The 14686-nt window shown below is 35.7% G+C and overlaps 1 protein-coding gene across 1 annotated transcript in view; it reads left to right on the forward strand.

Annotated features, from left to right (window-relative positions):
* The window catches only part of LOC149280699 (putative ATP-dependent RNA helicase DDX60), a 48296-nt gene extending 34838 nt beyond the window's left edge, over positions 1–13458 (forward strand). The window contains exons 27-37 of the mRNA XM_089500166.1: positions 3573–3725; positions 4080–4184; positions 5235–5435; positions 5547–5651; positions 5928–6069; positions 7513–7634; positions 8562–8709; positions 9376–9518; positions 10165–10316; positions 12362–12424; positions 13362–13458. Of these exons, the coding sequence (XP_089356292.1) occupies positions 3573–3725; positions 4080–4184; positions 5235–5435; positions 5547–5651; positions 5928–6069; positions 7513–7634; positions 8562–8709; positions 9376–9518; positions 10165–10316; positions 12362–12424; positions 13362–13458 (1431 nt within the window). The remainder of the gene's footprint in view (positions 1–3572; positions 3726–4079; positions 4185–5234; positions 5436–5546; positions 5652–5927; positions 6070–7512; positions 7635–8561; positions 8710–9375; positions 9519–10164; positions 10317–12361; positions 12425–13361) is intronic.
* The last annotated feature ends 1228 nt before the right edge of the window (positions 13459–14686 follow it).

The following is a 14686-nucleotide window of genomic DNA, read 5'->3' on the forward strand; positions in this document are numbered from 1 at the left end:
TATGTTTGCCACACTTGTACCTTTCTGCATTTTGAAACATCATGTGTTGGCATTGTAAAGCCGACCACCACAATAGAAACACTGTCTACATTGCTTTATCCTACTGGTATTTTTGTAATCCGTATCTTCATGTTGTATCTGTTTTGCTGGTTACTTCAGTCTTAGAAAGCTCTTTTGTTGTTTTATCATTTAACTGAAATACATCCTTTGTAGCAAATGCCGTCACACTGGTGACCTCTAATGCCTTACTTACCAAAAGTTGAAATTTCCTTCAGTTAAAGCATTTTTGTGTAGTATAGCATTTCATCCCAGTCAGAGCCGGCCTTAGGGATGTGCGACCTGTGCGGCCGCACAGGGCGCCATGGCAACAGGGGCGCCTGCTGAGTGCCCGGGACTTAAATTAAAGCATCGGGGGTTTTTTTGCTTTGTTTTTTTTTTAACTTTATTTAACATTTATGTTATATAAAGTTTTTTGTAACTTTATTTAATATGGAGAATGTTAAATAAAGTTAAAACAACAAAAAACCCACAATGTTTTAATTTATGTCCCGGGCAGGGGCGCCGAGCGGTCGCTCGTGAAGTTTTCAGCAACCGCTCGGCGCCCCTCACTCTCCGTGACTCCGTGGCAGTGCCGGCGTTTCATGCTGAGTGCCAGAATATTCCCGCGCTCACCTGTGAAGCGCGCACCGCGGGAAGACGGACACCTCCCGCTCCCACCGCAGAACTCAAAAAAGGTAAGTAAGGATAAGGAGAAGTAGGGAGAGGGTGTAGATAGTGAGAAGGGGCAGAGGGGAGAGGGGAAGGCAGTGAGAAGGGGCAGGGGGGGCAGTGAGAAGGGGCAGAGGTGGTAGATAGTGAGAAGGGGCAGAGGTGGTAGATAGTGAGAAGGGGCAGAGGGGGGAAGGCAATGAGAAGAGGCAGAGGTGGTAGATAATGAGAAGGGGCAGAGGTGGTAGATAGTGATAAAGGGGGATAGATAGTGAGAAAGGGGAGTTTTGTTACAAGATTTTTTAATCTCGGCTCTGATCCCAGTTACAAACATGTCTCTTAAGGCTGTGTTTAACCCCTCAACAAAATGTGGCAAATTTCCTCAAAACAGATGCATATTCTTTCACATTCATTCGCAGCTTGTTTCCTGCTATAAAACAGTAGTGCCTGATAGGCTGCTTTTCTGCTAGAGAATATATGATAGATCCTGGGTCCTATAACAGTAAGAAAGACTGCAAATTCTTTATCCTGAGGTTTAGAATGTACTTTTAGGAAATGGCTGAAGCATTAATACCAGGGTTTCCACTGATCAGTGTCAGGGTCAAAATGAAGTATTGTAAAAATGAGCGCAATTGGACACTACTAATGTACTACTGTAAAATACTTGCAAGATAGAACCCGGTAAGAAGCACAGACAGTTTTTGTTTTTTGTATACATTGTACAGCCAATACACTGTTTTTGCAGCACGCTTACACAGTTTGGTAGGCCTCAAATTATACATTTGTATTATTTGAGCCTGAGACTAGCTTAGCGCACCAACATTTATTCTTTTCCCCGTTTGCACATATTTGAGGCTGTTGGCTCTTCATTTGTCTGGTTGCAGCTTGCTGTCCAGAGGTTAATGGGGAGGAGGTTTTGGTAGCAGTATAATCTGCTGTGTGCCCACTATGTAGGAGGTGAGAGTAGGTTCTCACCCTATTGAGAGTGTGTCTTGACGTGGCGGTGAGCTTAATTATGCTTTGGCCAATTCATATAACCAAAACCTCTCATTTATATTATTTTTATATATTTGTTGCCAACTTTATTAGGGTAAGAAGCGCAGACGGTTTTTGTTTTTTGTATAAGATAGAACCTGAGGCCAGATCATGTACAACTCACTTCTATTGAAGTAACTTTGAATAAGTCTGACTGCATCACACTCCTAACAATGGGCTACTAAACAAAAACCAATTAAGCTACGTAAGACCAATCATCATTAGGTCCCATAGCAAGTCTCACAAATGACTGTTGGAATCCTTAACCCCTTCAATCCCCTATGGACATACCGGTGCGTCCGAAAAAACGCATTCCAAGAATTCCCTATGGACGTACCGGTACGTCCAGCCCTTCTTGCAGCGTCAGGGACCCATCCCTGCCGCTGCACGGGAGATCAGGCTGTCCTTTCACAGCCTGGACTCCCCCCTGACAGCAGAAGCCAGCATTGCCGGCTTTCTGCTGTCTGATCTGATGTAACAGCTTCCGGCATGAAAGCCGGAAAGTTGTTAAATTTGAAACTGCCCGATCGCAAGTTTCCCCTGCAGGGAATATCCTGTCCTCCGATGAGGCACAGAGACTCTGCGATCTCTATGCACGTGTGATCGGTGCAGGGGGATCGCGGGGAGGGGAGTGAGAAACCATGTCTCTCACCCCCCTCCCGTCCTGAAACAGAGAAGCAGAAAAAAAAAACACGTTATTCATTTAAAAAATAATAATAAAAAAATCATTAAAATAATATAAATAATAAAAAAAATAATAATGTGAGCTAAGTGATGCCATTGTGACATCACTGGCATGTTCAGGAGGTCCCTAAGAGGACCTCTAACCATTTAAAAATAAATAAATATATATATAAAAAAAAAATATATATAAAAAAATAATCATAAAAAAATTAAAAAACCTTACAGCCCATTGCCCTAGCATAACATCTACCCAGTATAACCCTCCTGCCCTTGTTCACAACCCCCAAACCCGTTAAGCCATAAGCATAAAAATTCTACAAAAAATGTATACCTTATAGTATGTTCCCTTGTGCTGGAAAATCTATATAAATTAGGTATTTCTGAAATCAGGACACCTGAATTGATAAACTTGGAGGGGATTTTCCATCAATTTACCTAATTTTGTGAGGATTCAGAGGGAAAATTTAAAAAAAATTAGGTGTTTTTTTCTAATTTTCGCTAGTTTTTACTAAATTTCTCATTCTAAATTGTCAGCTAATCATCCAACTATGGTATCAAAAGAAATCTCTATCTCTCTTCGAAAAAACAATATATAGTTTACATGGGTACACTATTCACAGGAAAAGAGAATAATCGCTGAACCGACATAGCGCGAAAATGGCAAAATTGCTCTGGGACTTGAGGTACCAAAAACTCCTAGGATTGAAGGGGTTAAAAGCACAAACACCACTAACAACAATAACATAAAAGATTAAAAACAGAGCTCTAAGGTGTATGCATGTACGTAAGCTGTACAAAGGCAATATAAAAGATTAAGCATTTTAGAGAATAGACATCTGAGTGTGATGAGAGTATGTGTAAGTGCAAGATGTTTCCCTAGAAAAATGTTGACTGTATAAGATTTTCATCTAAATGTAACTATAGCAAAACTAAATGTACCCATTTAAATTAGTGTTACTCAACACAAAGAAAGGACATGTTCAATGTAGTGCTATATTTCTCATGCTAGAATGACTCATAGGGGCGTATGAGACAAGGGTCAGGGCTGGTGTTTCATTGTCCTATTTAATTATTTTAGCTCTACTGTTATATAGTATTTTATAAAGACAATTCAATTGATCACATGCAAATTATTTATGTTGTAGACCCTTATGACCATGTTTGAAAAACTTAGAAGTACCAGAAATGCAGAAAAATTAAAATATTTGGCTGAAAGGGGGATTGGTTATCATCATGGAGCCATGCAGGAGAAGGAAAGGCGTTTTGTTGAGATGTTGTTCAGACTGGGACATATGAGAGTAAGTATTAGTCCATGGCTAAGTGGAAATTTTATTTTAGTGTGTTATATATATATATAAATATATATAAATATATATATTCAATATTAAAGCTAATTTGAAGTCTGACTTCAAATATTTAATTCATTGGGGGAAAAAGGTGCCACTGTTAATATCATTAATAATTCGGCTAAGGTAAAACCATATTTAGTGCTAAAGATCCTGATCTGTATAATTTATGATTATGTTATTTGTGCCATGATTTGAGGCCATAGGACCATATATACTGTATTCTTACTGTGTAATGAACACTGTTATGCTACATAACTTGCCCCTTTAAGAAACTAAACTTAACACTGTGTGTATTATTTAAAGGTTGTAACAGCTACTGGTACACTAGCTCTTGGAATCAACATGCCCTGTAGGTCTGTGGTGTTCCTGGAAGATTCAATTTACCTTGATGCACTGAACTATAGACAGGTAACTATACATAATTAAAGGTTCAACAATATTTAAATGAACGGTGTATAATATATAGTATGTCATAAGAATGTGAACGACAGGCTAATGATCTATTAAAACAATAAACACATGCACATGTGGCTATCATGTGGCTATCATGACTGTGATCCTTCATAACTTGCAAGGATAGCATTATAAATGTATTTAGCAAAGTATTGGTTTTGATTGTCCAAATATTATATGGCACTGCATTAACTGCATGGCATATTTTCTAGATAATTCCATAGTAAAGGAATAAACCAATCAACTAGTTCCATTTTAACTGATCCGGATGAAAGCAAATAAAATTATATCTTATGATCATAGTCAACCCTAGATAAACTACTATTAAGATAAAAACTGATGCATATCCTTCCATACCAACAAAACACAGATAATTCTCAGAAGCCTACATTGTACCAGAATTGAACCTATCTATACATCCCTGACTTTCTCTCTTAAAAATTTATATTGAATATATTACATTTTCTTTATACATGTATGGAGCATCTTTGTAGTGTTTTAATACATTTTGTCTTTATGAATTTTGTCTTTATGAATCTAAACGACACTACATATTTTATCCTGTATATTTCCTTATTATGTACATAGAACATTCAAATTGGATGTATTTCTATGAATGATGTATTTCTATCAATGTATGCAGATGTAATACACAAGAAATATGCATATTCTGCAGTTGGAGATATTAAACTGATATTTTTTTTAATATAATTAGATTTTTTTTTGTAAGCCAATGGTTATAACCAAGTATAATTTATTTTTCACTTTAATTGAGAAGATGCCCGTTTGATCTGAAATATTGGTAACCTTTAAATATGATTTTACAAAATAATATTTTTAATGTATTTGTCTCACATTTTAAGTGGTATCATTTTTATTGTGTCAGATTTAGTTTTGTTTCTAGTCACTAAAAGGAAGTTCACAGACAGTTGGCAACCTTGCTCTACATATTGCCATTCGGATGTGTTTTAATATACGACTTTCTATGTTGTGGTCTTCTCTTAGATGTCGGGACGTGCCGGAAGGCGAGGCCAAGATCTATTGGGAAATGTCTTCTTTTTTGGCATTCCAATGCCTAAAGTGAAGAAACTCTTGAAATCCAATGTCCCTCAATTAAAAGGCCAGTTTCCTTTAAGTATTAGTTTGGTACTGCGGCTGATGTTGCTGGCTGCACGAGCAGATGACAAAGAAGATGCCAAGGCAAAGGTAAACTGGATTAAGGCATGAATAGGGTATCAACTAGCGTGAAATTACAGACATCAGAAACAATAAATTAACATTTATATTTGTCTTTTTTTTTTTAAATTCTATTTATAGGCTTTATCGATTTTGAAGCACTCTCTTATGACATATAAACAACCCCGGGAAACACATCTGTTAAAACTATTTAGTCTCTTTTCACTCCACTACCTAATCCATGAGGTATGTGTTCAATCTTAATACCTTGATATAACCACCTTGGTATGTGATGCACTGCAACCTAGTTGTGATCTTATTTCTATAGAATTAACTAAATTACAGTGATTTTGGAAATTTTGAAAACAGTATATAGAGTAACTTTGTAAGGGTGTCCACAGAAATGTTTCCAGAGGGAGGGGCTTAATACTTGTCCTGCCCGAAGGGTGGGGCATATATAGTAAAAGGTGGGGCTAATATTTTCTACTCTAATTATGCCGTGTTTCTTACTCCTTTTCTTAGGGATATTTGGATCAAGATTGTAAGCCTATGTTATTTACTGGACTGGTTACACATTTACATTATTACGAGCCATCAAATTATGTCTTTGTCAGCTTTCTCAAAAAAGGTCTCTTTCGGAAGTTGTGTCAGCCATGCAAAAAAAGTATGTGCAACTGTATTGCTTTGTTTTTCACTTTTTTTTCTGTGGAAGTTTTTCCTATTTTTTTTCAGAATAACATGAGCAGAATGTAAGCTTAATGAGGCAGGGACATTCTTTCCTAATGTATTATTACCTATTGTACCCCAATCAAAAGATCTCTATACTACTATAGTATTATAGTATATAGTATATTATAGATCTCTATAGCACTTATTGTACTTTTTTTATACTGTGAATTGTATAGTAAATATTTTATCACTTAAATAAATAAAAACACAAACATATGCGAGCAAAATATGGATTAGTGTGGAAACTGGGGAAAAAAACAGTCAAAAATTGGGAGCTAAGTAGATATGTTACTACAACTAAACAATGGTGGAACATAAATACATTTTATTTTATTTATTTTTACTTTATAAATTATTGCAATACCAACAGTAAGCATGTAGCAAAGATCTACAATGGACCTGTAAATATATAGTGAAGGAATATATTGACGTGTAGAGGAAAATTCACAAGTGGCAATTCCCACCTCTAGTGAGATACTGCACTTAATCTATATAAGCATACTTGGGAAACTCTGGGTGAACTGCTGCCTCTCCGGTTCTCCGGCCTCTGCTGAGAAAACTCCAGGACACGAGAGAGTCAATGTGGCATGCCCTACTCCCCACCTATTTCCCCTCCAACAGTGCCCCCTATTCTGCGGGAACCTCCTACCTCCATCTCGCTTTGAGGGGGGAAAGTTGCTCAAGGCAGCTGGAGCCAGAAAGTTCCCAAGTATGTATATAAGTCTGGTCAGGCTTAAAACTGATATATAAACCAGCAGAGGAAGGGTGACATTGGGGGACAATTTCTCCCTGGGCTTTTCTGATTTAAAGATTTTGGACCGCTACCTGAAGTGTGTTTTTACAAGTCTACATATAGTTACAAGGTTCTGAAGTGTGAACTGGACTATTTTTTTCAGCTTGTATGTGTTTGCTATGCATTTCATTTCTGTAAATGCATTTTGGACACAATTGGATAGTGCACATACGGCATGCTTTCTGCCAGGTGTGTTATGGGCTGATTTATTAGTGGACCACTTAGTTGGCTTCCCCCCTACCCAGGCTGTTAAGTGTCCTCTAAAAAAGCAAAAGTCCTTATTCTTCCTGCATTCTGATTGGTGTGAGAAATTCTGGTAATAAAGAACATTTCTATCAAAATTGCCATATTGGCCCAAGAGAAGATATAGCTGTTTCTCAAATTTGATACATGGCCAACACAGAAAAAGATGTCACATAAGCTTTGCAGACTTCAGAATTGGGTTTTTTTCAAATGGAATCAACAAAATAATTCTAAAGATATTTTCTTTTATTCTATAGATAATAATTATTTTTGCATCCTTTGTAATTCAGCTGTTGCTCTATTAGCTTCTATTTACATAGTTTTTTTTATTTCTCCACACAGATCCAAACAAATTCCCAGATTCTGTTATGGAAAGTCTAGTGCTGATTCTGGCAAATCTGTTTGCAAGAAACTACTTTGTACCACATTTTATGAGCCGTCATGTTAAATTTCACCAGTCAAAGGTATTGAATACAACAGAACTTATAGTTTTATATAATTATAGTTTTATTTAATATGCATATTAAAAATTGAGCGGCCTCTCCGTGCTGGTTTAAAATAGTTTAGAAAGGAACTTTCTGACCTGGAGCAGTGTGGTCCAGGTCGGAAGAGCCCTTTCTCAACAATTTTGAACTGTTACGAAGAGACAGGAACCCTCTAGTTACGCTAGGGTCCATACCCACCCATCAGTGATGCCAATATGTTGTCCCATCAGTTCAAAAGGAGAGTATTAAGGTCCCTACAGTACAAATATTCCCAAAGTACAATATTTAGGAATATCTGATGGTTTATTGAGCTTTTTAACTGGGGGGTATCTTTAAATAAGGGGGATTATGCACTTAGCGCCTGACCTGCAATTGAACATCAAACAAGGTACAGTTGAGAGGTAAACTAGTTTCTGTGTCAGCAACAGCTAAGAACATTCCTTCATAATAATGGGTAGTAGAAAAGGAGCGCCCCTGTGTGGATGTCAGACTGGCAGGAGAATCCACCATTTTGGGGGACCACCTGTTTGTGATTGTGATATCTAAGAATGTCCTGGTCAAGGTTTTCTGCAGTGTCACACCACATGACATGGAAATGAGTCCTTACTGAATAAATTGGTTGCACAAGATACTTAATAGGCCATTTCATGATGAGGTAACCAATACTACCAAACAGATATTTATTTTAATCTTTAAGTCATATAAATAAGTTTGTTTTGTAGCCAGTGTAGAAAGGTGTAGAAAGTGTAGCCAGGTGTTTTCTTCAAAAAACAGAAAAACTCTGCCAACTAACACTAGTGTCTTTTTAAAAAAAATAACAGACAATAAATAAAACATTGTTTTATTTGTCACTGTTGATTCTTTGTGACATCAATTTAATGGTGTTATTTAATATTGTTGTTTTAGGTTTTCCTTGACCCACTCCCCGATGATTTTTCTTCTGCTGTCAAAGAGCACAACAAGAATGTAGCAACAATATTTGGACACTGCCTCTTTACAGCAGCAAAACTAGCTGATATGGAGAAGGAATGCCAGCTTCCATTTTCAGAAATAAGTAAGTGCATCTTGATTTGCATAATAAAATATGCACAATTTGGGCAAAGACTTACGCGCATAAAGTAAAATACAACAAATACTATTACATTCAGAGTTGTTGGGGTGATATTTTAGCAATAATACCTCATTTCACAAGAATGGAAGACCTTCAAAATAAAACAGAGGGAGATTAAAAGATAGATAATAGAAGATCCCTCATATTGTTTTTACGTAGGCACCCTAAAAATGTGCTTTGCTTCAGCAATGAACCCAAGGGAATACCATTCACCTCCAAAACTCCATAGTCTGTGCAAGCATTAGCAAAGGAGATAGACTTAGACATAAATGTTGTATCAATAAAGGGTGTTTTTCTTTCTCCTAGATGGAAATCATAGTATGACTTCATAGTAAAAATAAACAAACAAGTATAGCAGGGGTAGTGGGCTGTTTTTTTGCCAGTTTCAGATGAGGACATACGAGGCAAGTTTTCATTGAACTTGCGTGCCTGCTCTGGAAGCTTACAAAATGTAAGATTGCATGCTCTTAGAAACAACTTGCAAAGTCCTTAATGGGGTGTAATACATTTTGTACATGACTATTTATTTAACATGAAACAAAATTAATAAAATGTTTCACATTCCTGCGAATCTGGAAGCTTTATTTGTAACACAGTATTCATGATTAGGTTTCTCAGGTAAAGAGTGTACAGATTCTCAGTTGGTGAACCATGTCATGGATTGTGATGAAGAAAGAAGTGGAATCTCCCCTTTTGCATGTCTGTCTGGGAATTCAGATCACAATCTGTTTGCTATGGAAAATGTCAACAGTGTAAGTGTGTAAATGAGTAAATGTATATGATAGCTAATGCAGATGAATGTTCATGTGCGATGCATTAGTATAAAAAGATGCATCGCACATACCTTGCACATGCACAAACACATCAGGAAATTACGCTTGGACAATAATGTTTATAGATAGTAGAAAAAGGTAATCGTTTTATTATTTATTGTTTCTAAATAACTTGTTATGGAAAATAAACTTCTAAATTTCTGAATTTTAAATGTACCTTTTTTCATAATAAAGTTGTCCTCAGTTCTTGCCAGTGGTATAGGTTTACTGAATTACGTTAGCTATTGTTTTCGGCTCCAACTATCCTGTGGTTATAAGAGAAGACATCTATACTTCTCGATATCTGCACTATTCAACCTTATTAAGCTATATCTTGTCTAATGTTAAGTAAATGAGAGAGAATTTGCCAGGATTCATGATTCTTTAGGTCAGAAAACAGAAGCAGTAATCTTCAATGAGGAAACATTTTAAGCTTAATATTTCAAAGAGAATAACAATGAAAAAAAACACAAGGTATTTTGATAAAATAATTTAGTTTAAAGCCTGGGGCTGTGACCATACCATACCATTGTGATTATAATGGCTTTTGATCAACGAAAAACATGAATTTTGTGTTCATCTACAGCTCATGTTACAGACAGCTCAAATTCCAGACAAGCACATTCCAATCCTACCGCTGCAGAAAAAAGATCCTTCTGGAAGAAGACTGATGCTTAACGCATTTGCACTTGATTTCTTCAAACATAGATCTCTACAAGCAATTGTTAATGATAATGGGTAAGCAATTCCCTTCATGCCTATCGATATCTCAAATTATACTAACAAAGTAGTTATATCAGATGGTATAATGCTCTCAGCTTCCTCAAAAGGAAAGAACTGTCAGTGTTGTAACATTGAATGCTTCATATCTAAAAATGTATTTAACTTTCATACCACCAAAAATATTACACTGTAATATATTTATGAATCTGGAGCTGAAAATACAAATAATATTTCCCACTGATGTGCTGGGGTCTGAGGCTACCGTTGTTGGGAGCAGCTGAATAATACAGATAATATATATCAGTTTGGACTGTATGGCTTGCTTATGTTAACAGTACAAATCAGTGGGGGTAAGTTATTCTCATGCAGACATAGAATGAACTACCAATACCTGCACTTCATTAGGATCTACGTGTGCAGATTTAAGGACTTTCCACTACCTCCCAAGTGTGTCTCTTTAGTAGGTACAGCCCCTTTCCAGGATCTACATTCTATTGTCTCTTTATTTCTAGATCATAATGTGTGGTGGGTTTCAGTGTGTCAGTGTCACACAGACCTACAGACACACAATAACCTGTATTGAAACAGCATTCTTTAACACATTTACTTGGTTACATAAATAGTTATCAATATGTCACATGGTCACACTAAAATGTCTTGGTAAAGCCTTGCTCATAGCCACACCTGTAATCACATTTGCTAAAACAGCAAAGATAAATGTATAATCATAATTATTTTAATATTTTGATATTTCATAATTTTTTATTAGTTAGTTTTTTTTTGTTATTTTGTGTTGTACCATTTGGCTGTAAATTGTAGTTATCCCAAAACAAGGGATAATTACAAAGGGTGTATACCAGGTTTGACTACCCAGCTGGTGGTAGATATATCAATTTGGGTCACAACGTTAACTAATGAAAATAAATGAAAAAAATAGTAATAACATGTGAAAATCAAACATGAGTCAGAGTTAGAAAAACTCCCAACTAATTGTTTTGTCAAATCCTAATAAGTCCATATTTGATGAGACAAGGGATGTTGGTCTTTGGTTTCAAGTTGTCACACATGTGGGGTGGTGCTGTAATTCCAACTTGATAAACTGAATGTCTCAAATGTGGCCTTTTATCCCCCAAACAATCAGACAAATCCCTGAATGGGTGGTATCACTGGACTCAGGAGATGTTACTGAACACATATTAGAGTGTTGTTTGGAAGTGACATATACCAGGAGCTGTAAATGCATATTGCATATTGCAATTTGTGTGGAAAAAAACACAAAACAATTGCTATCACAGACTCTGACAAAGGCTGGTGGTAGATTTAATACATAGAAAGTGTTAAAATACCAGCATTTTAAATCTACAACTTACAATATCTTAGGGTGTTGTTTAGAAGTGACGTATACCAGAAGCTTTAATTTATGAAATACACTGTGTGGGAAACCCCCCTACAAAATATATGGTTTGATGGGGGTAAACTGATTTGGCCAGCTTGAAAGATGTTTCAAATAAGACGTGGGGGCAGGATTACTAGAGTTGAAAAAAATAATTGGTCTGGACATAGCTACTTGTACTTATTGCCCTATAACTTGGAAAAAAGTAAAAAACATAAAATCATTGGGTATATATACTGAGGACATATATTAGAATCTATTTAGCAGGTTTTTTCATGAGCATGAAAAAAGGTTTTTTTACTATTGTTTTACATTAAATTAGATGATATGATCAAAATAATGGTATCTAAAGATAGCCCTTCTTGCCTTAAAAAATATAACTTGTGTGGGTACACTAAATGAGAAAGAAGAAAATTACAGCTAAGCAGCAACACTGCAAAAATGTTAAAACAGTCTCGGTTACGAAAGTTCTGGTACAAAAAGAAAAAAAATTATCCTTAAGAGGTTAAAACCTTTAGAGTGATTAAAAAACAAGGGTGGTTGATTTCATTTTGTGCAGATAATGGTGTCAGCAAACAAAATATGTATTAAATATGTATTTTTGGCAATTCATCCCCAGTTTGTTAGATATAAAATGTAATGTTAAAATTAATGTTGCTTTCCGCAGGTTTAATGAAGGAGACGCCTACAACAAATTAAAAGATTTTTCACTTACTATTTCTGCCATAAGGTAAGCTGTTGTTATTATGACTAATTAATACATTATGAACTGACAGTAAAGGGCTACCTATCTGCAGATAAGGCTATTACTCTTTTTATGACCATGTAGCATTAACATCATGAACCCAGATGAAAATATTAATTAGCAAAATTTAAATATGAAATCTGACATAATAACACTAAAAAATAATACTAACAGGTCACAAAACTGTAGTGGGTGGCTTCTGCAAGCACACAAAAGTTACAAAAAATGTTTTTGTGCCACATACATCTATTAAAAATGCATTCACAAATGAATTTGGAAAGGAGGTATGTTAACCAATAACATGCTTGTGAAGGCCTGCTCATATACTTTAGGGTGTGTTGTAGGTTGCCTTAAATTTACCCTCCTTCATTGTATTCTTGTACCTCAGTTTGCCCTTTCTCGTGGGCAGATGTAAAGCCTTATCTTAGGAGGGGAAGAGGGGCCACATGACACTGCATGCCCCTGAAACGCTTCCAACATCTCTGATAACTGTCAGTAAGGTACAATTAGTGAGGCACTTCCTTGGGGGGGGGGGCTCTGTTGGCCATTATTAGATCTACCGGTCTTTTAGGTTGATCGGAAATGGGTGGAGTGTGGTTAAAACCTACTAACAGAAGAGAAGGCCTTACTATATCTAGTGGAAAAGCTGAAAAAGATCCTGTATGGAAGTGCACTATGTACCTTTGAGGGAATCTGGATTTGCTCCTTTATCACAATGCTTGACAAATCTTCAGCTTGTCAATCATCTCGCATATGCTGATCCACCATTTAGATGGTTGGCTTGTAAAAGCCATCAAATTTAGATTTATCTTTCAGTGCATCTTCCTCCCTTTAAATTGGGGATATAATGCTTTTTCCTTTCATCTATATCACTACTACTACAGTGCAGTCTAACCTATATCATTGTAACTTTTCTTAACAGTGTTTCTGTGAAAGAAATGTGTGAAGATGAAAATGACCCAGTTGTCCTGGCTTTTGAACAACTCAACACAATGTACAAAGAGATGATGGATTTTTAATTTATATTGCCTTCATTTCAGGAAAAATGTTCTTACCTCTTGTTCAGATTATGTTTAAATGCTATTGTGTAAAATGGAAAGCAATCCAGATCACTCTCTTTGAGAGCAAACAGCAAAACAGATTAAAACTCACATTTATAGGGTGAGATAAGACAACAAGTTAAATGTGTTTTTCCTACAAACCAAATATACAAGGACATATATTGTTTTAAAGAAATAACAAAACCCACGGTTGAGTAATGCTCTTGTATTTTAATACTAAGAATTTTAATTAAGAATCTGAAAAACTAACCACTCACAATATTATTATGAGCACCCATGGCTGCTGGAAACTTCATACTCCCTTTTGGGTTGGCAGGGGAATTGTAGGGCAGCAAACTTATGTACATATGTATTATATCTTACAATTTTATTACAGGTCTTTGTCAAGACATACAAATAAGTATGGACACATCAAATATTTAGCATTAAGGACATAATATTAATTCTATTAAATCATATTACAGCACAAAACATTGAATTACATTATGTAAATTTCACATTTTACCACATATGTTCCATTTTTCGCTTTCAATAGATAGCAGTAAAATTATGTGGTTAAATGACAATAGTGATGAAATCTATGACCTAGTTTCCAAAAATTCCAAGTTCTGCCCCATTTTTTTTAAACAGGTTAAAAAATTAGATCTGTGCCAACAAGGCACAAAACAACTGATGGGCATTCATGTCTGCTTTTATATTGCACCTGAGTCAATTACATTGCGCACAATGGACACAGCCTCGCTTTTGAACAACAATTACTTTAATTTTTTAATTTTTAACTGAGCTATGAATTGACCAACCTCATGGCTAAGCTTTAAATACAAGCTCTTGGGTGGGACAAATATTTGAGAATGGTTCTCAAAATATTTTAGAATTGTAATATTCAAATACTAGATACATATTTTTATGCTGTGTTATTATTCCTTAAAAATGTGATCACATTAACTAACACAGAGTTAGACTTGTTACCAAGAATAAAGTTTGGTACTCAATTATACACATTTGTACATAAAAGAAAAAGCAAGACATATATGATGGAAATGCAAACCTTTTTATTTTGAGTTTCGGTATGCAATTGCAATATGTATTACAAACCTAGCCGACAATTAACAATAATAATGTGTGTTTTGTATTGAAAAAATAATATTGAAAAAATTCAAGATATCATTTTATCTTGAAAATTATT

Source organism: Sceloporus occidentalis, unplaced genomic scaffold (genome assembly GCF_023333645.1).
Source record: "Sceloporus occidentalis isolate IW3139 unplaced genomic scaffold, rSceOcc1.0.p SCAF_149, whole genome shotgun sequence".
In the NCBI taxonomy this organism is placed as follows: Eukaryota; Metazoa; Chordata; class Lepidosauria; order Squamata; family Phrynosomatidae; genus Sceloporus; species Sceloporus occidentalis.